Consider the following 27,418-nt stretch of genomic DNA (forward strand, 5'->3'; position numbering starts at 1 on the left):
AAATGTGCCACAGAGACACAAAGTGAGCAAATGCTGTTGGAAAAACAGCAACAACAGACTTGCTCAATGCAGGGTAGACATAAACCTTCCATTTGTATAAAAAAAAAAAAAAAAAAAAGATGCAGTGTCTGTGAAGTGCAATAAAATGAGGTATGCCTGTACAAAAATAAAAACTATTTCTGTACAGTTGAGGGGAAGCAAAAATAAATGTTTTATTCATACTGGCATTTCAGTTTAATGCATGCATATTTTTACCTTTCCCTATTTTGGGTGGATATCTATCTCCCTTTTAAGTAACGACTGCAAACAACAGCAAAGATGGTATTTATTTGACTTTTATTAGGGAAGGCAGGGTGGGAAGAGGTAAGCAATAATTGCCTTTCGTTGCTTTTATTCTTCTTGGAAACACACAAACACACACCCCTAACTGGAAGACCTAGCTTCTCAAACACAATGTTTGATGTGTTAAGATGTCAAGTAAGGAAGTGTGTTTAGTTATCAACCAAAATCTTTCAAGGATTGAGAAGCCTATGATGAACAGACTCACTACGCTATTTACTTGGGGAATTTTAAAAAGTGGAAAAAAATATTAAGACAAAAACAGTTAAATCCTGAAACCTCGCTGCTACAGTGCCAGCTCTACTCAGTGCTTGTTGGGAGGACGGCTCACAGAGATGGCCTTTGGGATCCACTCTGGACTGTTTGGGGGAGGTAGGGAGGCCCCCCTTTGGGTTCTCAGCTCCACCATTTTTCTCAGTGTCCACTTTATAGGGTGGCTACGGGGACCTACAGGAGCCTAGGGCCCTGCAAGGCACCCTTCCTGACACACCTGCACGCCACTGCAGCCTGAGGTCTTAAGCTGTTCAGCCAGAGCCCTCGGGCTCGGAAGGAAGTGACTCACCTTGAGAGAAGCAGGGGCAGCTGAATGCCTGAGAAGGAATTCCCACACCACCCCACTTCTTTTCTGGACTTGCATTATGCAGCATGGACTTCCACGCCAGTAAAGGAGCCCTCATTTGGGGACTTAAAAATCCTTTTGTTACCCAGACATTTGGTTCTTCTCAATGTTACTTCCGGAATAAAGGTCCTCCCTGATAAGAAAACAAGAGGCTCAAGCTTCATTCATATCTAGATAAATGTAAAGGCCTGTGCTCAGCACACGATTCAGCTGACTGGCTGGGCCTCAAATTATAGTGCTGCTAATAAGTGCCAACCGTCCACTGTCACAGCTGGAGCTGCCCTGGCACTGACAGCTGGTCCAGGCTCATTTACATTCTCTTCACACAGCCATTGAGCTACTTTAGGTGGCTGCAGATGCCTGTTTTTTAGCAACAAACTGGTTCACTGCAGATGTGAATTTTGGTTATATTTTACTGCTGCAGAGTCAATAACACTGAATGCTACCGAGGATAGGATGGTGCCTGGGAAGCATGAAAAAAGATGAGTAGAGAAGAAAGCTAGCAGGTGGGAAAGATACATAAAAACAAATATAGGTGACACTGGGAAAAAATGAGTGGTTACACAGTCACTTCTCATTCTCCACTAGAAGACACCAAACTAGGCATTCTTCACAGTTACTCTGATTAAAGTCTTACCACCCGATGGTTTCCCTAATAGCACGTGCTTCGTGAGTATTCTTAAAGCTCCACCTTGTGGTCCTGGTTACCTTTCGGGAAAGCTCTACTTACATATCTCTGAGTTTATGGAGCAAATTTATGGTTCTGGACAGTTAGAAAGAGACCCAACAGGGAAACTTCTGACCCTAAAAAATATTCCAGAAGTATCACTTTCAAATCTCTTTTTAATCTAACACCCTGCAGTCCCACACCAAACCCATCCAATCCACTCCTAAAAGTGGCTCATTGAAAACAAACTGATGAATCCTTTATCTGAGAGCACACAGGACGCCGAGGGCCTTGACAAAGGCATTTCATCATATCAATGTAACAAAGACTCTCCCCCCATTTCATCAAAGATACAGTGCCTTACTAACTCTTCAGGGATTTCAGGGGAATGATTCCAGGCATTCAAGCCCGTCTCCAGATAATGCATTAATATAAATGCCTCATCTCAGAGTGACAAGTTCCCGGAAATCTAACTGGAGTTTAGATTACTGGCAGTGACACTGCAATAAGGAAGCAGAAGCCCTTAGTCTCACAAGGGCCCAAATTAGCTTGTGGCTCATTTCTTGAAGATGAGGAATCCTCAAGGATTAACAGTTGGTTTAGCCATGCAGCTGAAGAGAAAGAACGTCGTAAGGAGAATGTGTACAAGGGAAAAGGTAAAAGCATATGTCCTAACAATAATGACTCTTTGATGTTAAATTCTGAATGCAAAGAGTGGTTTGCTTTGGTACTAAACCTAAAAGAATTCTGTCAATTCTGCTTACAGGACAGTGTTTTGCTGACACACATGCTTTTGAAATGCCCAAGAGAAAACCTTTCTTCATAGACTGTTAGTGCCACCTTGTGGCGAATCTTTCCATAGCTCCTAATAAGGATCAAACGTTTTACTTTTCAGTTCTCCCTTCTTTTCAAAGGACAGCTGGGAACTTCTCAGTAACCGTTAACCAGCTGTCACTGCCTCAGGTCCCATGAGACAGTTTTCCCTTTATTTCTCACAGTGGTCCAAACACTGCAGATCTTACCCTAATGGTAGAAAGCAAGTCTAGAACACGAATGCTACTGTCCGCAAGTGAGGGTCAGGTTCTGAAGCACACTGTGATCGATAACACTTTATGATGCATTCTCTTCACTGTAAACACTACTAAGGGACATAAAAAAATGTGAATCACTGGAAAGACTTATTTTGAACTTTGATAGCAGTACTCAACATTTTAAAGGTAATACTCTCCTTATAAACTCACCTATAAATTTGATGAGACTCTAATGCAGCTGCTACCAGCGACCTTAGGTGCCAGCATTCTCTAACTCCTGTGACCTAACTCCTAGAGGGCCTCACCCCAGCCCCCTGAGCTCCCTGCATTCTGCCCTCTGCCTTCCCCCAGGACTCCCGCCTTTCAATGCTTCTTATTCCTGACTCCAAAATCTTTCTGCAGCCCATATCTCTCCTGTGTTCCTGACCCTAGTCATGTCCCAAATAATTACCGAGCACCTGATATGTGCCAGGCACTGGGGAAAAGTACGCTTACTGAATCCCTCCACCCTCAAAACTCAACATGTGCAAAACAGAGTTGATCTTCTCTCCTGGAACCTTTTTCTATTCTATTTCCAATTTTGTGTGAATAGCATCATCACCCACTTAGTGGCTCAAACCAGAAAAGTGAGTCATCTGGGCTTCTCCCCACCCCACAGTCAAATATCTCTTTCTAATCCTATCTCCCTACTAACTTTCCTTTTCTCCACCCCTATTGTCAGTTGTGGTTCTCATGATCTGTACCAGTCAGAATGTGCTCGGTTATGCTGTTGGAACAAACTCAAATTTCAGTAGCTCAAAACAAACTTATTTCTACATGTCTATCTTGGCAGAAGGAAAAGACACAGTGAACCATATCCTCTCTTTTTAAAATTGTGGTAAGAAACACATAACACGAAATCTACCCTATTAACGCATTTTAAGTGTACAGTTCAGTACTGTTACCTATGTGTGCACTGCTGTGCAGCAGAGCTCTGGAACTTCTGCATCCTGTGTGACTGAAATTCTATACCCATTGCACAGCAACTCCCCAGTTCCCCTCCCCTGGCAACCACAATTCTACTTTCCGCTTCTATGACTGACTACTTTAGATATGCCTTGTCAGTGGAATCATACTGTATTCGTCTTTTTGTGACTGGCTTATCTCACTTAGTATAATGTCCTCAAGGTTCATCCACGTCGTAGAATCTCCTTCTTTTTAAATACTGAATAATATTCCATTATATGGATGGACCATATTTTCTTTATCTACTGGATATTTAGGCTGTTTCCATATCTTGATTATAAATAATAATGCAATGAACATGGTAGTACAAATATTTCTTCAAGATCCTGTCTTCAATTCCTTTGGATAAAAATCCAGAAGTGGGATTGCTAGATTGTATAGTAGTTTTATTTTTAATTTTTTGAGGACACTTCATACCATTTTCCATAGCAGCTGTACCATTTTACGTTCCCACCAACATCCTGTAATGGTTTCAATTTCTCCATATCCTTGCTGACACTTGTTATTTTTTGCTTTTTTTTTTGATACTGGCCACCCTAATAGACATGAGGTGATACCTCACTGTGGTTTTGATTTGCATTTCCCTGATGATTAGTTATATAGTATAGCACCTTTTCATATACCTGTTAGCCATTTGTATGTCTTCTTCACAGAAATGCCTAGTCAGGACCTTTGCCCATATTTGTTTTTTGTGTTGTTGTTGTTTGTTACTGAGTTGTAGAAATTCCTTATATATTATGGATATTAATGCCTTATCAGATAAATAGGTTGCAAATACTTTCTCCCATTCCAAAGGCTGCCTTTTAACTCTGTTGATTGTTTCCTTTGTTGCCCAGAAGCTTTTTAGTTTGATGCATTCCTATTTGTCTATTTTTGTTTTTGTTGTCTGTGCTTTTAATGTCAGATTCAGGAAATTACTGCCAAGACTAATGTTAGGAAACTTTCCCCCTATGTTTTCTTTTAGGAATTTTATAAGTTTCAGGTCATTTGTTTAAGTCTTTAATCCATTTTGAGTTGATTTTTGTACATGGTATAAGATAATGGCTAATTTCATTTTTTTTATATGTGGTTATCCAGTTTTCCCAGCAACATTTGTTGAAGAGAGTATCCTATTGTGTAGTCCTGGCACCCTTGACTATATATGCATGGATTTATTTCTGGGCTCTCTATTCTCTTCCACTGGTCTCTATGCCTGTCTTTATGCCAGTAACATACTGTTTGGACCACTGTGGCTTTGTAACATGCTTTGAAGTGTGGAAGTGTGAGGCCTCCAGCTTTGTTCTTCTTTCTCGAGATTGTTTTGGCTACTGGGGTTCCATATGAATTTTAGGATTGTTTTTTCTGTTTCTGTAAAAAATGCCATTGGGATTTTCATAGTGAATGTACTGAATCTGTAGATGGCTTTGGATAGTATAGTATGACATTTTAATAACCAATCCACGCACATGGATGTCTTTCCACTTATTTGTATCTCCTTTAATTTCCTTCAACAGTGTTTTGCGGTTTTCAGTGCATAAGTCTTTCACCTCCTTGGTTAAGTTTATTCCTAAGTACTTTATTCTTTTTGATTCTATTATAAATGGAACTGTTTTCTTAATTTCCTTTTTGCATTGTTTGTTGTTAACATATAAAAACTCAACTGATTTCTGTATGTTGATTTTGTATCCTGCAACCTTGCTGAATTTGTTAGTTCTAACAGGTTTTAAAAAAAAATAATTTATTTAATTTATTTATTTTTGGCTGCGTTGGGTCTTCATTGTTGCGCATGGGCTTTTCCTAGTTGCGGTGAGCAGAGAATACTCTTCGTTGCAGTGCGTGGGCTTCTCATTGCAGTGGCTTCTCCTGTTGCGGAGCACAGGCTCTAGGAGTGCGGGCTTCAGTAGTTCTGGCTCGCGGGCTCTAGAGCGCAGGCTCAGCAGTTGTGGCACATGGGCTTAGTTGCTCCGCGATAATGTGGGATCTTCCCGGACCAGGGAGCGAACCTGTGACCACTACAATGGCAGGAGGATTCTTAACCACTGCTCCACCAGGCAAGTCCCTTTTCCGATTTGAATGCCTTTTATTTCTTTTTCTCGCTTATTGCTCCAGCTAGGACTTCCAGTACTAATGTTGAACAGAAGTGGCAAAAGTGATCCTTGCCTTTTTCCTGATCTTAGTGGAGAAGTTTTAGTTTTTCACCAATGGCTGTAGGCTTTTCATACATGGCCTTTATTATGTTGAGGTAATTTCCTTCTACTCCTAGTTTGTTGAGTGTTTTTTATTATGAAAGGGTGTCGAATTTTGTCAAATGATTTTTCTGCATCAACTGAGATGATATAATTATCCTTCCGTTAATGTGGTCTATCACACTGATTGATTTTTGTAGAACCATCCTTCATTCCAGGGATAAATCCCATTTGGTCATGGTGTATAATCCTTTTAATGGGCTGTTGAATTTGGTTTGCTAGTATTTTGTTTAGGAGTTTTGCATCTACATTTGTCAGGAACGTTGGCCTGTAGTTCTCTTGTGGTATCTCTGTCTGGCATTGGTAGCAGGGTAATGCTGGCCTTATAAAATGTATACTTGAGAAGAATGTATATTCTGCTCCTGTTGGGGGGAATGTTTTGTATGTCTGTTAGGTCCATTTGGTTTACAGTGTTGCTCAAGTCCTTTGTTTCTTTACTGATTCTTTTTTTTTTTTTTTTTTTTTAATTAATTTATTTATTTATTCATTCTTTTTTTGGACTGTGTTGGGTCTTCGTTTCTGTGCGAGGGCTTTTCTCTAGTTGCGGCAAGCGGGGGCTACTCTTCTTTGTGGTGCGCAGGCTTCTCATTGCGTTGGCTTCTCTTGTTGCGGAGCACAGGCTCTAGGTGCTCAGGCTTCAGTAGTTGTGACTCTCGGGCTCTAGAGCGCAGGCTCAGTAGTTGTGGCTCACGGGCTCAGTTGCTCCGCGGCATGTGGGATCTTCCCGGCCAGGGCTCGAACCCGTGTCCCCTGCATTGGCAGGCGGATTCTCAACCACTGCGCCACCAGGGAAGTCCCTCTTTACTGATTCTTTGTCTGCTTGTTCTATGATTGAAAATGGAGTAGTGAAATCTACAACTCTTACTGAATTGCCTATTTCTCCCTTCAGATATGTCAGTGTTTGTTTCGTACGTTTGGGTGCTATGACAATGGATGCATATAAACTTATCCCTGTTATATCTTCCTGGTTAATTGATCCTTTCACCATTATATAATGTCCTTCTCTCTTATGACAGTTCTGACTTACAGACTATTTTGTATGACATAAGAATGGCCACCCTGGCTCTCTTTCGGTTATCATTTGCATGAAATACCTTTTTCCATCCTTTTGTTTCCAATGTGTGTCATTAAATTTCTTTTTTAAAATACAATTCAATTAATTAATTAATTATTTTTTGGCTGTGTTGGGTCCTTGCTCACGGGTGGGCCCTCCCCAGCTGCGTAAGCAGGGGCCTCTCCCCACCACGGTGCACGTGCCTCTTACCACGGTGGCCTCTCCGCTGTGGAGCATGGGGTCCAGGCGAGTGGGCCCCAGCAGCTGTGGCGCGTGGGCTCAGGAGCCATGGCTTGTGGGTTCCAGAGTGCAAGCTCAGCAGCCATGGCGCACAGGCCCAGCTGCTCTGCGGCATGTGGGCTCTTCCCGGACGAGGGATCGAACCCACGTCACCTGCACTGGCAGGCGTACCCTCAACCACTGAACCACCAGGGAAGTCCGCCATTAAATTTCAAGTGAGTCTTTTGTAGACAGTATATAGTTGGATTAAAAAAAAAAAAAAAAATCCAGGGCTTCCCTGGTGACGCAGTGGTTAGGAATCTGCCTGCCAGTGCAGGCGACACGGGTTCGAGCCCTGGTCCGGGAAGATCCCACATGCCGCGGAGCAACTAAGCTCATGTGCCACAACTACTGAAGCCCGTGTGCCTAGAGCCCGTGCTCCACAACAAGAGAAGCCACCTCAATGAGAAGCCCGCGCACCACAACGAAGAGCAGCCCCCGCTCGCCACAACTAGAGAAAGCCAGCACGCAGCAACGAAGACCCAATGCAGCCAAAAATAAATAAATTAAAAAAATAAAAAATAAAAAAAAATCCACTCAGTCACTCTCTGTCCTTTGGTTGGAAATTTTAATCCATTTACATTTAAAGTAATTAATGACAGGGAAGAACTTACTACTGTAATTTTGTTGTTCTCTGTCTTGTAGCTTTTTGGTCTCTTTTCCTCTTTTGCTGTCTTCCTCTGTGTTTCGTTGAATTTCTCGTACTGACACGCTTTGACTCCTTTCTTTGTGTATATCTATAACAATCTATTTTCAGCTGATAACAACTGTGATCACATACAAAAACTCTACTCTCTTACCTCCCTTCCATTTCATGTTGTTGATGTTACAAATTATGTCTTTTTATATTGTGTATCCATAAACATATTTTATATATTTTCCATAATTTTAAGTTCTATACCAGAGTTAAAAGTGATTATATACACACACGTTACAGTATTCTGTTTGTCTACATACCCACCTTTACCAGTGAGCTTTATACTTTCATGTGCTTTTGTGTTTCTATCTAGCATCCTTTCATTTCAACTCAAATGACTTCCTTTAGCATTTCTTGTAGGGCAGGCCTAGTGGTGATGAACCCCCTAAGCTTTTGTTTATCTGGGAATGTCTTAATTCCTCCCTCAGTTATGCCAGATACAGTAGTCTTGACGGGCAGGGTTTTTTCTTTTACTTTTTTAGCACTATGAACATATCATCTTACTCTCTTCTGTCCTGTAAGGTTTCTGCTGAGATATGCTCTGAGAATCTTTTTTTAAAAAATAAATTTATTTATTTTATTTATTTATTTTTGGTTGCATTGGGTCTGCACGTGGGCTTTCTCTAGTTGCGGCGAGCGGGGGTTACTCTTTGTTGCAGTACGTGGGCTTCTCTTGTTGCGGAGCATGGGCTCTAGGTATGCGGGCTTCAGTAGTTGTGGCTTGCAGGCTCTAGAGCGCAGACTCAGTAGTTGTGGCGCACAGGCTTAGTTGCTCCATGGCATGTGGGATCTTCCCGGATCAGGGCTCGAACCCATGTCCCCTGCATTGGCAGGCAGGTTCTTAACCACTGCGCCACCAGGGAAGCCCTCCTCTGAGAATCTTATGGGAGACTCACTGTACATGACAAGTTGCTTTTCCCTTGCTGTTTAAAAAATTCTCTTTGTCTCTGACTTTTGACCATTTGATTATAAAATGTCTGGGTCCATCCTAATTGAGCATCTTCATGATGATTATTTGGATTCTTTGTCAAGTAATTCACGTATCTCCATTTCTTTAGGGATAGTTTCTGAATATTTATTTTGTTCCTTTGGTTAGACCATGGTTCTTCTTGTGCCTTGTTACTTTGTCAGGATCTATACATTTGAAAAACAGCCAACTCTCCCAGTCTTTAGACTGGCCCTGTACAGGGAAAAACCTTTACCAATCAGTTGGGCTATAAATTACGGAGGACTCTCAAACCTCTTCTGTGGATGCACCTTCTCTGGACCTATGTGTGTAAATTCCCAATTCAGAGAGGTTTTGCTGCCTTTTTTTTTTCAGGAGCTTGTAATCTCTTGCTCCCTCTGGTGTCTGTCTACAGTACTGCATATTCTCTGGAGGGGCTGTAAGATGCCCAGCTTTTTTGTTCTCAGTAGACCTCAAGCATCTAGAGCATGGTGGGTCTCACCAATGCTCTGAGTTGGGCAAGAGAGAAACCAGTCCCTTGAAGAGCTCCACCCTCCCCCCAAAAGCTAGAACATTGGGTATATGTCCCACTCTTCCTTTCTCCTTGAGGGAAAAGCCACAGAGACGTAATGGCCTCTCTCTGCTATACTGTGGGTCCTTTGTAGCAGCAGCAAGTCTCTCAGCTCTTTTTTCCTCAGAAGCTTCCAGGCATCGAGAGTATGCAGGGTCCTGTCAGTGCTGAGTCAAGTGAGACAGAAACCAGCCCCTTGGGCAGTACCCCAAAAAGCTGGGACACTGGACGCACACTCCAACTCTTCCCCTCCCTAACCAGAAGCTGGGAATTGGGGGTTTTCTCTTGCTCTTTCCACACTAAGCCAAGGAAAGGGGCAAAGATGAGTGAGCGTATGCTAGTCCAAACTACTGCCTTTGTTCTTGATGATCTGAAACCTGGTGCTCCCTCCTGTCAGTGCTCAGATTTAGGAAAGACATAAGCCCGCCCCTTGGGTAAGCCCTCTGAGAAGTCTGAATGTTAGATGTATGTTCTAGTCTGCTCTTTGCCTCCCCAAGGAGAAGAGAGGAGTTAGGTGTTTCCTCCCATGAGTGCTACGTGTGCTGGGGGACGGGCTCTGGGGAGTGAGCTCCACTAATTTTCCTACAGGCCTCAATGCAGCTAACTGCCCTGTATGGAGTGCAGGAGCCTTGTAACTGGTTTCTAGATTTCTCACAAAGGAAACTGGTCCATGTATTGTTGAATCAGTGTTTCTGTGGGGGAAGGAGAATTTGGGGCTACCTATTCCACCACCTTGCTGACATCACCCCTAAGCATTTATTTTACCACTTTTTTTGCAAGTGACCTCTCACCCATACTCACATTTCACTGGCCAAAAGAAGCTACACAGCCCCCTCCAAGTTCAGCAGGGAGAGTATATTCCTCCCACAGAGAGGAAGCAGAATATCTGGGTTTTCTGCCTAGCATCTTAAGAGCCTCTAGGAGGCTTTTACTGATATCCCAGGCTGGATATTCTCAAAATACTCACGGGATGCTGTTTTAGACTCATAAGTACTACCTTGAGACATAACCGTCTCTGGCATTCCAAATCATATATGAGCACTTTCATTGGCAAGGTCTAATTTGGAATCTTACCAGGAAATATAATTCCTAGCTCAAACTAGCAATTCCTGGAGACTCCAGAGGTGGGTGACAGTGATGTGCATCTCTCACCTTGATTACTCAACAGCCAAACAGATCTCCCTGCCTTTTCACTCCCCTATCCTCCTGCCTCAGAATGGTGCTGAAGGCCTGCATGGCCCTGGCCCCTCCCAGCTCGTAAGCCTTTCTCTTCACACTCCCAGTACCAGTGAGTGTCCAGGATACTACTGCTCCTTGGACCTACAACATTCCACACCTTCACTTTCACTTTACTCCCACCCTTTTCTTCCCTTGGCTACCTCCCCTTGCTCTCTGTATCTTAGTTCAGGCACTGCCTTCCCAGGCATTCTAGAGCTGAACGCACTGGAAGCACACAGGACAGTCAGTGAGTCTGCTTTCTTAGTTCCAAGATTCCAGAGACTACTGAAACATTTGTTATAGCAACAGCCTGGGGTGGGGACAAATTACTAATGGATACATCAATTGTAAGAAAATATCCAGATTTTACACAGAAATGTTAATGTTGAAAACAAAATGAGTAAGGTTTTAGTCTATCAGTGTAGTTTCTTCTTCCTTTTCCAATATCTACTTTCATTTCTTCATTCCCCAAAAGGCAGAGATATTATAATATTCAACTCTGATCATTCTATTTTAGGAAAACAGCTTAAAACACACTTGTGTCTATGTGGATGCCAATATTATATTCCTTAAAAACTCTTAAGTGGCTTATAAATGGTTGACCAATATCAAGACATTCTTAGTTCACGGAATAGGAGTCTAAAGGGAAGAAAGATATTCAGCAGCAAGGCGACTAGACAGTTTTGGTCTCACCTGACACAATCAGTCCTTATGTGAACAGCTGAGTGAATCATCTACCGCATGTGACAGAGATGCCACCACGATGCCCAATTCTTTAATCAAAGAAACACCACTTGGACTTTGCAAGTGGCAGGAAGTGTGTGCACGCTCATGTGCGCACACAGAAAAGAAGTATTTGAGCACAAGAGGGTGGTGAAAGAGCAAGCAAGAAAAATACTGGCACAGTAGAAGAAACACAGAACCCTTCACATTTTACACTGCAGTATCTGCCCTTTAGGAAGATGGCATAAAACAGGGATCCAGAGCTATGTGATTAAAATTCCGTAGTGGCCCCCATCTCTGCAACGAAGTCAACCGCCATTCACAAAGAACCAATCTTCACTTGCTTTCATGAAAAGGAGAGCACTCAAATCCTCCTCATGGGTCAGCATGCAGATAACCAGCACATATCTGTGCCACAAAGGCAGTCCATAATACCATAGTTCAACTATGAATCTAGAAAAAATATTTGCCTCCCTACCTTTCGGCAGCGAGGATTGGGACAACTGAACCTCTTCACATCACTGTCCAACAGAGCAGGAAAGCTGCAGGAGGGGCACCTAGAATCAAAACAGCAGAAGGAATATTATTCAGAATATTAAAGCCTGATTTGTTCCATGTGATTATCCATACTAAGATGGAGTTTTCAGCTGGACAGCCACACCTCCTTTTGCTCCTTAACTTTTCATTAAAACATGGACTGAGGCTCTGCTTTGTGCGGGCTCTCACCAGGAAATGCAGGTGCCATTCTGGGTCCTGCCTCAGTGCAAACCACTCAATATTTAACATACCTTTCTGAGAACTCCTTACACACGTCATCTTTCCTCTAACCCAACGCACAAGGACTGTACCTATAAGCCAGATGATTAAGAGGTGCCAAGGAATGTAGGTGAAAATATGAACTGCATATTTTTCTATCAATACAATTATTCTCTTATTTAAAAGCAAGAAATGCCAGAAAACCTGGAGATAGAGCTCTGTTACAGAATTTTCATCACCAATGAAAGGGCCCAGGCAGTCTTCCTAACAAGGAATGAGTTGACAGGTGACACTCTGACTCTGAGGACTCACCTGACAAGCTCATCAGCGTAGGCTGCAGCAACTTCTTCTTCTGCTTTTCGCTCATAGTATTTATACAGGATGGTCTGGGGAAGCACCTTCTCCAGTTCACTGGTTGGGAATGAACATGTGCAGCTGCCTTCCATGCAGCTGAGCTCTGACTAGAATGATACAGTCAGGAGGCAAAGGGAAAAAAACAAATTTAACCAAGTTTTTCAGAAACACAAAAAAACCTCAGTGGTTAAATGCATCTTTCAATGGGAAGCAAATAAATTGTGGTTTGGAACACAGACTCTGAGATGGTAAAGGTCCCCTCTTCTGTCCCCTCTTCTCTGAGAAACCACACTCAAAACAAGAAAACCATGAAACAAAAACACGAAGTCCATCTTTGATTCTATCAGAGGACGTCTATCAGCCTAAACCACAATATATGAAGATGGGAAGTAGATGAGGAAGGATAAATCGCTTAGCAGATTAGAGGAGGAAAGTCACAGCTCAGTGTCTGAAAAGCAGATACTCATGATAAGCAAGTTGATTCCCTCTACAGTCTGTGGAAAAGCTGGAGTTCCAAACTTCTTGAAAGGCAGAGATGAGTGGTAGGAGGGGAGGGGATTGACAAAATGCTATTGCACACTTAATAGGCTACAGTGTAGTGTAAACATAACTTTTCTATGCACTGGGAAATCAAAAAGTTGTGTGACTCATTTTATTGTGATATTTGTTTTACTGCAGTGGCCTGGAACCGAACTTGCAATATCTTTAAACTATGCCTATATTCTGCTAATCACAACCACTCTGCTCAATAACTGCTCTTTAGGGAACTTCCCTGGTGGCGCAGTGGTTAAGAATCCACCTGCCAATGCAGGGGACACAGGTTTGAGCCCTGGTCTGGGAAGATCCCACATGCCATGGAACTAAGCTCGTGCGCCACAACTACTGAGCCAGCGCACTACAGCCCGCGAGCCACAACTACTGAGGCCGTGTGCCACAACTACTGAAGCCCGCACGCCTACAGCCCATGCTCTGTAACAAGAGAAGCCACCACAATGAGAAGCCCGCGCACTGCAACGAAGAGTAGCCCCCACTCGCTGCAACTAGAGAAAGCCCGCCGCAGCAACGAAGACCCAACGCAGCCAAAAATAAATAAATAAATACATTTATAAACAAAAAACAAAAAAACAAAAAAAACCCTGCTGGGCTTCCCTGGTGGTGCAGTGGTTGAGAATCTGCCTGCCAATGCAGGGGACACGGGTTCGAGCCCTGGTCTGGGAAGATCTCACGTGCCGCGGAGCAACTGGGCCCCTGAGCCACAATTACTGAGCCTGCGCGTCTGGAGCCTGTGCTCCGCAACAAGAAAGGCCGCGATAGTGAGAGGCCCGCACACCGCGATGAAGAGTGGCCCCCGCTTGCCCCAACTAGAGAAAGCCCTTGCACAGAAACGAAGACCCAACACAGCCATAAAATAAAAAACAAACAAACAAACAAACAAAAAAAACACAACAGGAAACAGAATAAACTCATGGAGCTTACATTCTAGTTGGAAAAGAAAGACATTACACAAAATAATTAAAAAAAAACAAAAACAAACAAAAAAAAAACCCTGCTACTCAGTCTTTGACTAAATTACAACTGATTTTAGAATAATTGATGTCAAGTGGTTTGATTATTGGTGAGGCATTTATGAAAAGCAATTTTGGTTTTTAAGTGTTCATTAAGACAAAACAAAACTCCTTTCCATACTGTATGTTGGTGTCAAGAGAAACTGACTTTGGACAGAGAAATATAATCTTGTATAAAATATTATTCATTTTAATACAACTATATAAAATGTTTTAAAAATTTTGTTAAAAAAATACTAATTTGCAGCCTCATATATTCAAACAGCCTGCAAGATTCTCTTTTTGAGTTCATCCTTCATTTTAATTTCAAACAGAAGATGACTGAAGAAGCTGGTGCTCCAGTGAGCTGGGTATGAGAGCATGGAAGAATTAAACCATTCCCTGAAAAGAAATCCGCTGTGCTTCAAATCAACATAATCACACAAATCAAAGGCTGTCTAGGAATCACACACATTAACATGTCTTAGCAGAGTTCCACATCACCTCAGAAAAGGCACTTCCATGAGGTATTTACACTTGTCTATAAATGTGGTGTCCTCAAACTCTGTATTTCCTATGTATGGACACATTGTACGGTTCTTACCTTTCCAGATCCAAAGACTGCCTCTTGGGCATATCTGATGAGACACTCTTTGCAGAACAAGTGAGCATCTGCACACTGCGTCAGTTCCTCAAATGGAAATTCCCCGTAGCAGCAGCGGCACTCAATCAACTGGCCATCCTGCAAGCCACCAGAAACGCACGTGAAATTCCCTACACTCAAGTAGAGGGGGCAGCCATGTTTCATATTCCCCCACCCCCAAACACATTCTGAGGTGAAAAGCAATCCCTAGAAGCCATAAAACAATCGTGAGCTGTTTTCGCTGTATAAATCTAGCTTAAGATGCTAGTACAAATATTAATACGTAGCTAAAGACAGTGAGATTTTCATGTTTTTTTTGGGGTATTTTTTGGTATCATCCTTTGTATAAAGTTATCATATTCATGAATTCCATGGTACCAGCAGAACAGTAACATGTATAATCAGATGTTAACATAACAGTCAGGGACAAGTGGCATGAGGGATATTATTTTAAAAGTTTCGGGCTTCCCTGGTGGCGCAGTGGTTAAGAATCCGCCTGCTTGGGCTTCCCTGGTGGCGCAGTGGTTGAGAGTCGGCCTGCCAATGCAGGGGACACGGGTTCGAGCCCTGGTCTGGGAGGATCCCACATGCCACGGAGCGACTAGGCCCGTGAGCCACAATTGCTGAGCCTGCACGTCTGGAGCCTGTGCTCCGCAACGGGAGAGGCCGCAACGGTGAGAGGTCCGCGCACTGCGATGAAGAGTGGCCCCCGCTTGCCGCAACTAGAGAAAGCCCTTGCACAGAAACGAAGACCCAACACAGCCATAAGTAAATTAATTAATTAAAAAAAAAAAAAAAGAATCCGCCTGCTAGTGCAGAGGACACGGGTTCGAGCCCTGGTCCAGGAAGATCCCGCATGCCATGGAGCAACTAAGCCCGTGCACCACAACTACTGAGCCTGCGCTCTGAGCCCGTGAGCCACAACTACTGAGCCAGTGCACCACAACTACTGAAGCCCGCACGCCTAGAGCCTGTGCTTTGCAACAAGAGAAGTCACCATGATGAGAAGCCCATGCACCGCAAAGAAGAGTAGCCCCTGCTCACTGCAAGTAGAGAAAGCCTGTGCGCAGCAATGAAGACCCAACGCAGCCAAAAAAAAAAAAAAAAAAAAAAAAAAGTTGGATTTTGCTCCTTATCATAAGACAAGAGTGCGATGGGGTCACGACTCAGCCCAAGCTTTATCTTAAGTGACTACTGAAGCTATATAAAGCAGCATCTCAAGTACTGCGAGTACCAGGAAACTTACACTTTTTATTAAGGGCAGTGATTGATCCAGTCACTAATCCATTTCTACCACGTTAGAAAAGGCCACTACATGAGGATGGCTGACATCATACAAAAGCCATCTGGTCCTGAGGTTAGACACATCTCTTCCTTCTAACTCTATAAGTGATACGTGAATTCTAAAGTTTGCTCTAAGAGTCTATCCAATGGATTCCAGGCAATGTTTTTTAAGAGGCACGACTCTAACAATATTATCTTCCCTCCAAATCTGATCCAATTTGGAAGCAAGAGTGACTATAATGGTTTAAATACCTGACTGTAACTTAGCTGAAGCTCAGACTCAGCAGATCAACAGCAAAGGTTATACAGGAACCAATTTGTCATCAAAATGCTCAGGAAATGTGAGAAGAGAAAACAGCTAATGAAAATACCCAGAATAAATTGATTGGTGAGATTTTAACTACCTTTTGATACTGTTCTTCATTCATCTGCAGGGCAAGCAAAAAGTCTTCATGCTGAGGAACAAAAAACCATACACGCAGATGCAAATTTAGTCAAGATGCCACAAACCATTAAGCACTTACTTTCATAAACATAAAAAAACCCTATTACTAACAGTCATCTCTTCAGTTACATAGTTTAGTAGTTTAAAAAGTTACCTGAGAGTAAATTTACAATGCATCAGAACACTACACATGAAAAAGGAAACCATATAAGTACTAGAATATATGGGGAAAACTTCCTTAAATCTGACTCAAAATATAGAAGGAATAAAAGACTGACATAAAACACTTATCAAGAGTACAGAATAGCATAAGCAAACAAAAAAAACTGAATGGGTAAAAACCAAGCTTGACAACATACTTTGTTGGTGAGGTTAGCGGGAAACAGGCACTCTTGTACATTACTGGTGGGAATGCAAAACAGTACCACCACTATGGAAGGGAATTTGGCACCGTATAACAGTTACGTAAGTATTTACACTCCAATTCATCAATTGCACTTGTAGGAATCTATTCCAAAGTTACCCTGGGGCAGAAATATGAAATGATGTATGCACAAAGTTATTTATCATGGCACTATTTATAATAGCAAAAAACTGGAAACAACCCTGAATGTCCCTCAATAGGGGAATAACTGAATCAACTCTGGTACTGCAGACAATGGGACACTAGGCAGTTTTAAAAAGGAAAGAGAAAAATCTCCATGGATTGCTGTGGAGTCATCGCCAAGAAGCACAGTTAAGTGAAAAAGGCAAGGGTAGAACAGTGTGTACCTTTTAATAAGAAAGGTTTAAAAAAATAAATATATATATACATATATGCTTTTACATAAAATAAGACAAACCAAAAACTATTAGTAATGGTTATGTATAGAGGGAGTTAGAGGACATGGGGAGGACAGACAGGACAGAGGCTAGATCTCTCTGAATGTTGTTTTATAGTTTTGACTTTAAAAATACTTTACATAACTGAACAACAGAATTAAATGAAAAAGAAATTAAAAACCAATTCCTTAAAACTTAAACAGAAACAAATAAACTTCTTTGCTTACCAAGTTAATGGCATAACCACACTTATTTCAAGTAACGTTATAATATTTTAATTTCAAATTCCTAATCTAAGTTATAAATAAATCCTAGACTGTATTTAGCAATATTATTGGTAGTAATACTGGGTTGTTATTTGGGATCTATTAAGTATACAACATAGGATAAAGGAAATAAGCCATTATGGTAATGTAATTAAGAGCCAAGATTTTCAGCATAGGAGAAAAGAAATGCTTACATAAAATGAAAGAAGTAAAAAAAAAAACCTCAGTATGAATTTCCACTAAAAGAAAATATGACACCTTGGAAAAGTTGGTGATTCCAGGTCCAGGTTAGGAAAAGCAGAAGTTGAACCTGGGTCACCAGGTATGCCAGAAAACAAGGATACTGTCAAAGACGACTAGGTCCAGGACAGCGGAACTAACTTGAAGGTGACGCCACTGGCCAAAGAAGGGACAATTTGGACATCAAAAAGATGACCACAACCATCTTGCCAATACTTCAACACTTCTCTGATGAGACTGGCAGTGATATTAGCAAATGTGGTGTTTTGATACTATACTGTGAAATGTGCCAACATCTGGAAGGTCTACATAACTCAGTGAATCGGTGTTTATGATAAAATCATGCATGGGTGAAAGATCTATTCGAACTGCAAGCTACACTAACAGATTTTAAAGTAACATACAGTCACAGGTAACTCTATGATGGATGGATCAAGATGACAATTCTCCAAAATTCCAATTTCTGTTTGAGATCCAGAATTTTATCATTGGACATAAATAATCACTTCATTCATTTTTGAGAAAATTCCTGCTAAATACCTAATTTTGAATAATCATAGTTTTTCTGTCAGTCATTTTTTCAAGTAAAAATGGTGGTTTTTTGGGGGGGGGGTAGGGAGAAGGGCCTAATTCAGCAGCTTGCAATTCGATGTCACAAATGTTTCTCCTTGAGAAAACCATCATCACAGTCAGTATGCAGCAAAAGCACTTAATGCATACATTCGGCCCTCCATATATGCAGGTTCTACATCCACAGATTCAACAACCTCAAATCAAAAATATCTGGGGGAAGAAAAATTCTAGAAAGTTCCAAAAAGAAAAACTTGAATTTACAGTGTGCTGCCAATTATTTTCAGAGCATTTACATTGTATTAAGTGTTGTAAGTAATCTGGAGATGATTTAAAGTATCTGGGAGGATGTGTGTAGGTTATATGCAAATACTATGCCATTTTATACAAAGGACTTGAGCATCTATAGATTTTGGTATCTGTGGTGGGGGTCCTGGAACCAACCCCCTATGGATACGGAGGGACAACTGTACTTCCCATTTTGTCATACAGAGTATTGAAAAGATGTTTTCAAGGGTTAAAATTTCATAAAGTAATAATTTCTACTGCTTCATCAAAGCATCAAATACATTTTTAGACGACATGGGCTTTTTTTGTTGTTGTTTTAAATGTGAGTGCATGGTGGTGAAGAAAGTAATGATTTCCAGTAGAGTTTGGTGCCACTGGCTTGATTCATGCTAAGGCACCATTACTTTTGTTCCTCAGTACAAATTCAACAATGTGAAAAAGGTAAATATCGTCTTATCATGATAAGAGATCTGACGTCGCAGACATCCTAAAGAGTCTTGGGAAACCCAGGGGTCCATGGGGCAAATTTGAGAGTTGCTGGTCTAGAAAACACATATAGGCACACTTCATTTTACTGCACTTTGCAGATAGTGCCTTTTTTTTTTTTTTAAAACAAACTGAAGGTTTGTGGCAACCCTGCATCAAGCAAGTCTGTCAGTGCCATTTTTCCAACAGCATTTGCTTACTTCACGTCTCTGGTCACATTTTGGCAATTCTCACAATATTTCAAACTTTTTCATTATTATTATTACTGTATTTGTTATGGTGATCAGTGATCTTTGATGTTACCACTGCAATTGTTTTGGGGTGCCATGAACTGCACCCATATAAGACAATGAACTTAATTGATAAATGTCATGTGTGTTCGGACTGTTCCACTGACTGGCCATTCCCCATCCTTCTCCCTCTTCTCCCGCCTCCCTATTCCTTGAGACACAACAATGCTGAAATTAGGCTAATTAATAACCCTACAATGGCCTCTAAGCATTCAAATGAAAGGAAGAGTGGCCCACCTCACTTTAAATCAAAAGCTAGAAACAATTTAAGCTTAGTGAGGAAGACATGTCAAAAGTCGAGACAGGCCAAAAGCTAGGCCTCTTGCACCAAACAGTTGGCCAAGTTGTGAATGCAAAGGAAAAATTTTTGAAGGAAATTAAAAGTGCTACTCCAATGAACACACAATGATAAGAAAGTGAAACAGCCTTACTGCTGATATGGAGAAAGATTCAGTGGTCTGGACAGAAGATCCAACCAGCCACAATATTTCCTTAAGCCAAAGCCTAATCCAAAGCAAGGCCCTAACTCTCTTCAATTCTACGAAGGCTGAGAAAGGTGAGGAAACTGCAGAAGTCTGAAGCTAGCCGAGGTTGATTCCTGAGGTTTAAGGAAAGAAGTCATTTCCATAACATAAAAGTGCAAGGTGAAGCAGCAGATGCTGACATAGAAGCTGCAGCAAGTTATCCAGAAGATCTAGCTAAGATAACTAATAAAAGGTGGCCACACTAAACAACACATTTTCAAATGTAGACAAAACAGCCTTATATTGAAAGAAGATGTCATCTAGGACTTTCACTGCTAGAGAGGAGAAGTCAATGCCTGGCTTCAAAGGACAGGCTGACTCTCTTGTTAGGGGTTAATGCACCTGATGACTTGAAGCTGAAGCCAGTGCTCCTTTTACCATTCCAAAAATCCTAGGGCCCTTAAGGATTAGGCTAAATCTACTCTGCCTGTGCTCTATAAATGGAATAACAAAGCCTGGACAACAGCATATCTGTTTATAACATGGTTTACTGAATATTTTAAGCTCGTTGTTGAGAACTACTGCTCAGAAAAAGATTCCTTTCAAAATATTCCTTTACTGCTCACTGAAATGCTGCTGGTCACCTAAGAGCTCTAACGGAGATGAACGAGATTAATGTTTTCATGCCTGCTAACAAAACATTCATTCTGCAGCCCATGGATCAAGGAGTAATTTTTGACTTCTAAGACTTATTATTTAAGAAATACATTTTGTAAGGCTTATAGCTGCCATAGTGATTCCTCTGATGGATCTGGGGCAAAGTCAATTGAAAACTTCTGGAAAGGATTCACCATTCTACATGCAAAGAGGAACATTCATAATTTACGGGAAGATGTCAAAATATCAACACTAACAGGAGTTTGGAAGAAGCTGATCCCAATACGTGTGGATGACTTCAATGGAGAAATTAATTGCAGATGTGGCAGAAACAGCAAGAGACCTAGAATTAGAACTGAATTGCTGCAATCTCATAATAAAGCCTTAACGGGCAAGGAGTTGCTTTTTATTGATAAGCAAAGAAAGTGGTTTCTTGAGATGGAAACTACTGGTGAAGATACTATGAAGATTGTTGAAATGACAACAAAGGATTTAGAAAATCACATAAACTTAGTTGATAAGGCAGCAGCAGCAGGATTTGAGGGGACTGACTCCAATTTTGAAAGAAGTTCTACTGTGGGTAAAATGCTATCAAACAGCACTGCATGCTACAGAGAAATCATTCATGAAAGCAAGAATCGATTGATTCAGCAAACTTCATTATTGTCACATTTAAGAAATCTGGACAGCCACCCCAGCCTTCAGCAGGCACCACTCTGATCAGTCAGCAGCCACCAACAACACTGAGGCAAGACCCCTCACCAGCAAAAAGACTATGACTCGCTGAAAGCACAGATGATGGTTAGCATTTTTTAGCAATAAAATTATTTCTTAATTAAGGCATGTACATTGTTTTTTTTAGACATAATGCTATTGCACACTTACTAGACTACAGTGTAGTGTAAACATAACTTTTCTATGCACTGGGAAACCAAAAAATTCGTATGACTAGCTTTATTGCAATATTCACTTTATTGCGGTGGTCTGGAACTGAACCCGCAATATCTCCGAGGTCTGTTTGTATTAAATAACCAATATATGTATATTCCAGTTGATTTGCACATTTGATAGTATATTTGGAAGAATTAAAGAGCTAAATGGAATCTCTCTCTGTTTTTTCCTCCATTTCTTCTAATTTCCACCATTAGAGGGTGAAGGAGGTGAAACAGATGTGTTTACTAAGCTCCAATTAAAATTCTCTAACATAAATCTGATTTATGAAACTGTGAACTTCAGTATCATTACAAAATCTAGTTTTGTTTTCCTTTTAAAAGCTTTAGTTTATTCAAATGAATCACTTGAAAGAAAAGGCAAATCTTATAAGACAGTTTTATACTACGCCCTAACAGCAAACCAGAATCCCAGAAACACATTCCAAGCACATCTTCCTACCTCTGCCATCTCTTTGATTTTCTGCTCATAGAACTCCTGCTCTTGCTGCACAGCTGGAAGGAGAGCACGCCGGTCATAAGACCTACAATGTCGCCGCTTATTTTCCAGAAAGAACATCCTCTTTTCTATTTTTTTGTCACCTAGAAGATAAATGACAATGCAAAATCATGCAGACAACTGTTCTGCTAGGAATCCAGGCAGCCATCCCAGTCCTCTGTGGCCTGGTCCTACAGAGGACGTTTAGTGACTTTCCCATAACATATTCTCTTTGGGAAAACTGGGCTCCTTACCATTCCCTAACATTCCACGCACTTCCCGACTTTCTTCCTCTCCACCCCTCCCTCGCTCCTGCTTATTATAATCCAACTGGAAGGTCTCTCCTAGTCTGTCAGTACTGCACTGTGTGAATATACCACAATTTATTGTGCATTCACTACTGAGGACAGGCAGGTTTACAGTTTTGGGTTATTATGACCAGGGCTCCTATACATATGCTTGCAACTCAGCTGAGTATACGTGAAGGAGTAGAATTGCTGGATCAGCTTAGAAAACAGTGCCAGTTTTCCAAAGTGTCTGCTCCAATTTACACTCTCCCCCCACCAGCAATGTATGTGAGTTTCAATCACTCCACATTGTCCTCAACATCTGATGACATCAGTTTTTAATTTCAGCCATTCTGGTAGATGCACATGTGTTACATGTATATTTAAAAATTTTTTTTATTTTGAAAATTTCAAAGACAGAAAAGAGCAGTACCTAGATTTACAATAAATAACACTTAGAATAAAAGCTAACAAAATGACAAATGTCAAATCTTGCAGTTGGTCTGATTTAGGTTTTGTATTTCTTTGATTTGGTAATGTACATTTTCTAGAAAACTGTCTATTCCATCCAGATTTTCTATTTACTCAAAAAACCTTTTTGATAATCTCTTTTGATTTTATCAATATTTACTATACACTGATACGTTTTATTTTTCCTCTCTTTTCTCTTGTTCACTCTCACTAGTTTTTAAAAATTAATATATTTTTTTTCAGTGATTATTTAGAAAACCAGTTTTTGGTTCTCTATTCTGTTCCATTTATCTGTCTATATTTCTGCCAAGCCCACCTGGTTCTCTTTTTAAAGAGTATTTATTTTATTTATTTATTTAATTTTATTTTTTGGCTGCGTTGGGTCTTAGTTGCAGCACATGGGATCTTCGTTGCGGCATGCAGGATCTTTCGTTACAGCACTCGTACTTAGCTGCCCTGTGGCATGTGGGATCTTAGTTCCCCGAGCAGGGATTGAACCCGTGTTCCCTGCTTTGGAAGGTGGATTTTTAACCACTGGACCACCAGGGAAGTCCCAAGACCACCTGGTCTTAATCACTGTAGCTATGTAGTAAGTCTTGAAATCCAGTAGACTGATTTCTCTCACTTTCTTCTTCTTTTTAAAAATCACTGGGACTTCCCTGGTGGCGGAGTGATTAAGAATCTGCCTGCCAATGCAGGGGACATGGGTTCGAGCCCTGGTCCGGGAAGATCCCACATGCTGCGGAGCAAATGACCCGTGTGCCACACTACTGGGCCTGTGCTCTAGAGCCCTCAAGCCAAACTACTGATAAATTTATTAAAAAAAAGAAATCATTTTAGCTATTCTAGTACCCTGCCTTTCCGTATAAATTTTAGGATAATTTTAGGATACCTTGCCTGTATCTACAAAAAAATCTTGCTGGGATTTTGACAGAAATTACATTAAGCATGGTACCAATTTGGGGAGGATTTACATCTTCACTGAGTCTTCCAATCCATGAATATAGTATGTTTCTCCATTTATTTATATTTTATTTGATTTCTTTCTTCAGTGTTTTGTAGTTTTCATCCTAAGTCCTGTACATGTATTAAATTCACATCTAAGTATTTAAATTTTTTCAGAGCAACTTTACTTTTTAAATTAATTAATTATTTATTCATGGCTGTGTTGGGTCTTCGTTGCTGCATGCAGGCTTTCTCTAGCTGCAGTGAGTGGGGGCTACTCTTTGTTGGGGTGCGTGGACTTCTCATTGCGGTGGCTTCTCTTGTTGCGGAGCACCGACTCTAGGTATGCGGGCTTCAGCAGTTGTGGCACGTGGGCTCAGCAGTTGTGGCTCATGGGCTCTAGCGCGCAGGCTCAGCAGCTGTGACGCACCGCTTTAGTAGCTCCGTGGCATGCAGGATCTTCCCGGACCAGGGATCAAAACCCGTGTCCCCTGCATTGGCAGGCGCCTCTTAACCACTGTGCCACCAGGGAAGTCCCAGGAAGGTACATTTTTGGCTTGATATAAAGGAAGAACTTTCTAACAGACATAGCTGACCAACAAGGGAGTAGATCATCTTGTGAAGTGATACTTTCTTTTCTCTACCACTGAAAGTCAGAAACAAATACTGAATGACTATGTATTAGGGATGCCTAGTCTAAACTGTGGATAAATTCAGCTGAATGAAAAACTACCTATACACTGTCCCCACTTTCATTCTGCCACAGACCTGTGAGAATGTCATGTCAGGAGAGCAGTGCTTCACAGAGTAGCTTGGTGACCTTAGAAGTCAGAGCCTAGGACGTTTTCTTTTAGACCCTGAAGAGTTCAAAAATTCAATACTTTCCAACTCTATAACTATCTCATGGATTTTTCATTTAGTCACACCTGAAGTCAAGTCATGAAATTAATTACAGATGTAACGGAAAGACACATAGGAGAAAAGAAAAGGGAAATATTCTTATTTATGACATAATCTACAGGAAAAGTTGAAGTGGACTCTTTTCTTAGACACAAGCAACTAAGATCAAATTTGTTGCAAAATTCAGCAAGTTTACCTTGGCGGGGGGTGGGGAGTTAGACCTGAAGTAACCTCTTTGAAAGAGCTTTCAGCAGTTACTTCATCAATATGAATAACAGAATTTTAAATAAACAGCTTAAGTGGCAGTCTAAGAGCTGTTTGGTTTTTTTCTGTGTAGAAGCCACTCTCTCAGGTGTGTAAGTGACTCCTCTGCAGTAAGCAATCAATCACTGGTCTAGCTTTTACTATGTAGTGATAAGGTTAATTCTTGTCAAACCTTCAAGACCTCTTTTCCCCCCAAGTTGAAGAATGTCCCCAAACACTTTTCCACATGTGAATCTAACACTACACACAATTTTCCTGTCCTGGTGCATCCTAAACAGAAAGATGACAAACGTAGCCACTTTCTAAAAACACCGATGTGCCATCAAAGCAGTCATGTCGGGATTTCCCTGGCGGCGCAGTGGTTGAGAATCCGCCTGCCAACGCAGGGGACACGGGTTCGAGCCCTGGTCCGGGAGGATCCCACATGCCGCGGAGCAACTAAGCCCGTGCGCCACAACTACTGAGCCCGCGCTCTAGAGCCCACGAGCCACAACTACTGAGCCCACGTGCTGCAACTACTGAAGCCCAGGCTCCTAGAGCCCATGCTCCCCAACAAGAGAAGCCACTGCAATGAGAAGCCCGCGCACCGCAACGAAGAGGAGCCCCTGCTCACCACAACTAGGGAAAGCCCGCGCACAGCAACGAAGACGCAACGCAGCCAATAAATAAATAGATATAAATAGATAAATAAATTTAAAAAAAAAAAGAAAGAAAAAAAGCAGTCATGTCAGTGACACTCCTCAGACTGCTGTAACAGGGCATTTCTAAGCAGCCACACCACAACTCCCCTTCCGGGCAGTGCGGGAGCTGACTGCTCTGCAAACACCATCAGCAACACTCACATTTGGCCATTACCTTGTTCAAATTTGAAATCTATGTAAGAATACTGATTCATTTCTTTTCTCTTTTTTCTTTTTCCACTGGTTTCTGGCGACAGCTCCTGCCATTTTTTAATGGCATCAGAAAAGGCCTAAAAATTGAGAAAGGGAAAGGTTACCACTGTAAATGGGACAAAAAAAGTACATGAAACATCAGCAATCCCCAAATCTCGTTGTGACTCACAGTTTCAGCCATTTTCCCTACATGGCTTACCAGAAAAGGCAGCAGCAAAATAAACAGGTAGCATTTCATTATTTTCATTTTCCCTTTCAACAACTGCTATAATGGTAGAACCAAAATGCTTACTGATAAAGGTACACAAGAAAATAGAAACTACTGAAGCTGTCCCTAAATAAGCACAGGTTAAATCACATAACAAATGGGTACAAGTTATATTTTACAGGCAGCATCTTACATGGTGTTTCCCTGGTCAACACTCCCTCCTCCACTTCCCCCACATTCTCGTTGCTTTCACCCACATCCCCACTTTGTACTGAACACTGGAGTGCAAAATTCTTATGCCAGTGATAATCCCTTTTCTTTCATTCCTTTAGCTTCTACCCCTTTTTATTTTTTATTTTATTTTATTATTTTTTTATTTTTTAACATCTTTATTGGAGTATCTCCCCCTTTTTAGATCTTTCCAATAGGCATTTAAAGGTGCTCAAGTCTCTGCCATCTTAAAAAAAAAGAAAACCTTTCATTCCCTGACCTCCTTCCTCTTCCAGCTACCAGCCCTTTTCTTCTTCCTCTTCTTTGTAGCCAAACTTATCAAAAGAGCCATCTGTATATCATTCCATCACCTCGCCTCCCACAAGCGGCCAACTCCCTCTAATCTGGCCTCTATCCCACCTTTCCACTTGCTAATCTTCCTAACACGGGGCTAACTCCTCATCTCACTGGATCTCTCAGCAGCACCAACAATGCTGCCTGCTCCACTCTCCTGACTTCCTCCTCCCTCGCTGCCTGCTGCTCTACCTAGTTTTTCCATGTTGGGAGTCCTCAAGGCAGCCTTGGCTCTCTTCTCACCCGACAGTCTCTCTAGGTACACCTCATCCAGGCTGGTAAGGTCACCTTCCATATGCTGACGACTCTCAAAATCCCTTCTCCAGTTCGTATTTCCCACCTTTTCTGTCCATTCAGCCAACCAATGAATTGCTTTTACTTGGATGTCTCACAGGCCCCACCCAGCATGCTGGCAGTTCAGCATTTCCCAGACAGAATTCATGATTTCTAAGGATCACCCTTGCATCTTAATCTATCTCCTACCTCCCTTCCTTTTCAAAGCTCCTAAGTTTGGGAATCAGAAGGGAATTACCATTCGTTGTGCGCGCCTCCTATAAGCTAAGCACTACATGTGGCCCTTTCAAGTCCTTACTTATTTAATTCTCACAACAATCCTCTGAGGGAGGTATTATTTATTTTATAGTAGAGGGAAGCAAGGCTTAAGAGAAAGGAACTTGCCCCCAGTCAAACCTTAATTAAAGCTAGTATAGGAAGTCAGGCCAGTCTCGGAACTAAAGCTCCTCTCTTTGATGTCACCTTGCCCTCAGATATCAGTGAAACCCCATCAAGAGCTGGCCAACAGCAAGATTCATCTTGCTACCTCTCTATATCCCAGATCAACATCCTCCACAGCTGCAGTGCCTCCTTCCTTGCTTTCTGTTTCTTCTTTCTGTCCCACTACCCAAGGTGTTCCCCACAAATCCTTAGGCACCAATCTTAAAGTCACATGTTTGTACTCAGCTGCAAAACTACTAA

At 41.5% G+C, this 27,418-nt stretch overlaps 1 protein-coding gene across 4 annotated transcripts in view; it reads right to left on the reverse strand.

The window, feature by feature from the left end:
* The window catches only part of RNF216 (ring finger protein 216), a 190,417-nt gene that overhangs the window by 97,192 nt on the left and 65,807 nt on the right, over nucleotides 1–27,418 (reverse strand). For all 4 annotated transcript variants that reach the window (XM_007186763.2, XM_007186761.2, XM_057529320.1 and 1 more), the window contains exons 8-13: nucleotides 25,634–25,748; nucleotides 21,876–22,015; nucleotides 16,360–16,410; nucleotides 14,633–14,770; nucleotides 12,443–12,591; nucleotides 11,853–11,931 (exon numbers count right to left, since the gene is read on the reverse strand). In XM_007186763.2, coding sequence (XP_007186825.1) covers nucleotides 11,853–11,931; nucleotides 12,443–12,591; nucleotides 14,633–14,770; nucleotides 16,360–16,410; nucleotides 21,876–22,015; nucleotides 25,634–25,748 — 672 coding nt within the window. The remainder of the gene's footprint in view (nucleotides 1–11,852; nucleotides 11,932–12,442; nucleotides 12,592–14,632; nucleotides 14,771–16,359; nucleotides 16,411–21,875; nucleotides 22,016–25,633; nucleotides 25,749–27,418) is intronic.

Source organism: Balaenoptera acutorostrata, chromosome 15 (genome assembly GCF_949987535.1).
Source record: "Balaenoptera acutorostrata chromosome 15, mBalAcu1.1, whole genome shotgun sequence".
Lineage (NCBI taxonomy): Eukaryota > Metazoa > Chordata > Mammalia > Artiodactyla > Balaenopteridae > Balaenoptera > Balaenoptera acutorostrata.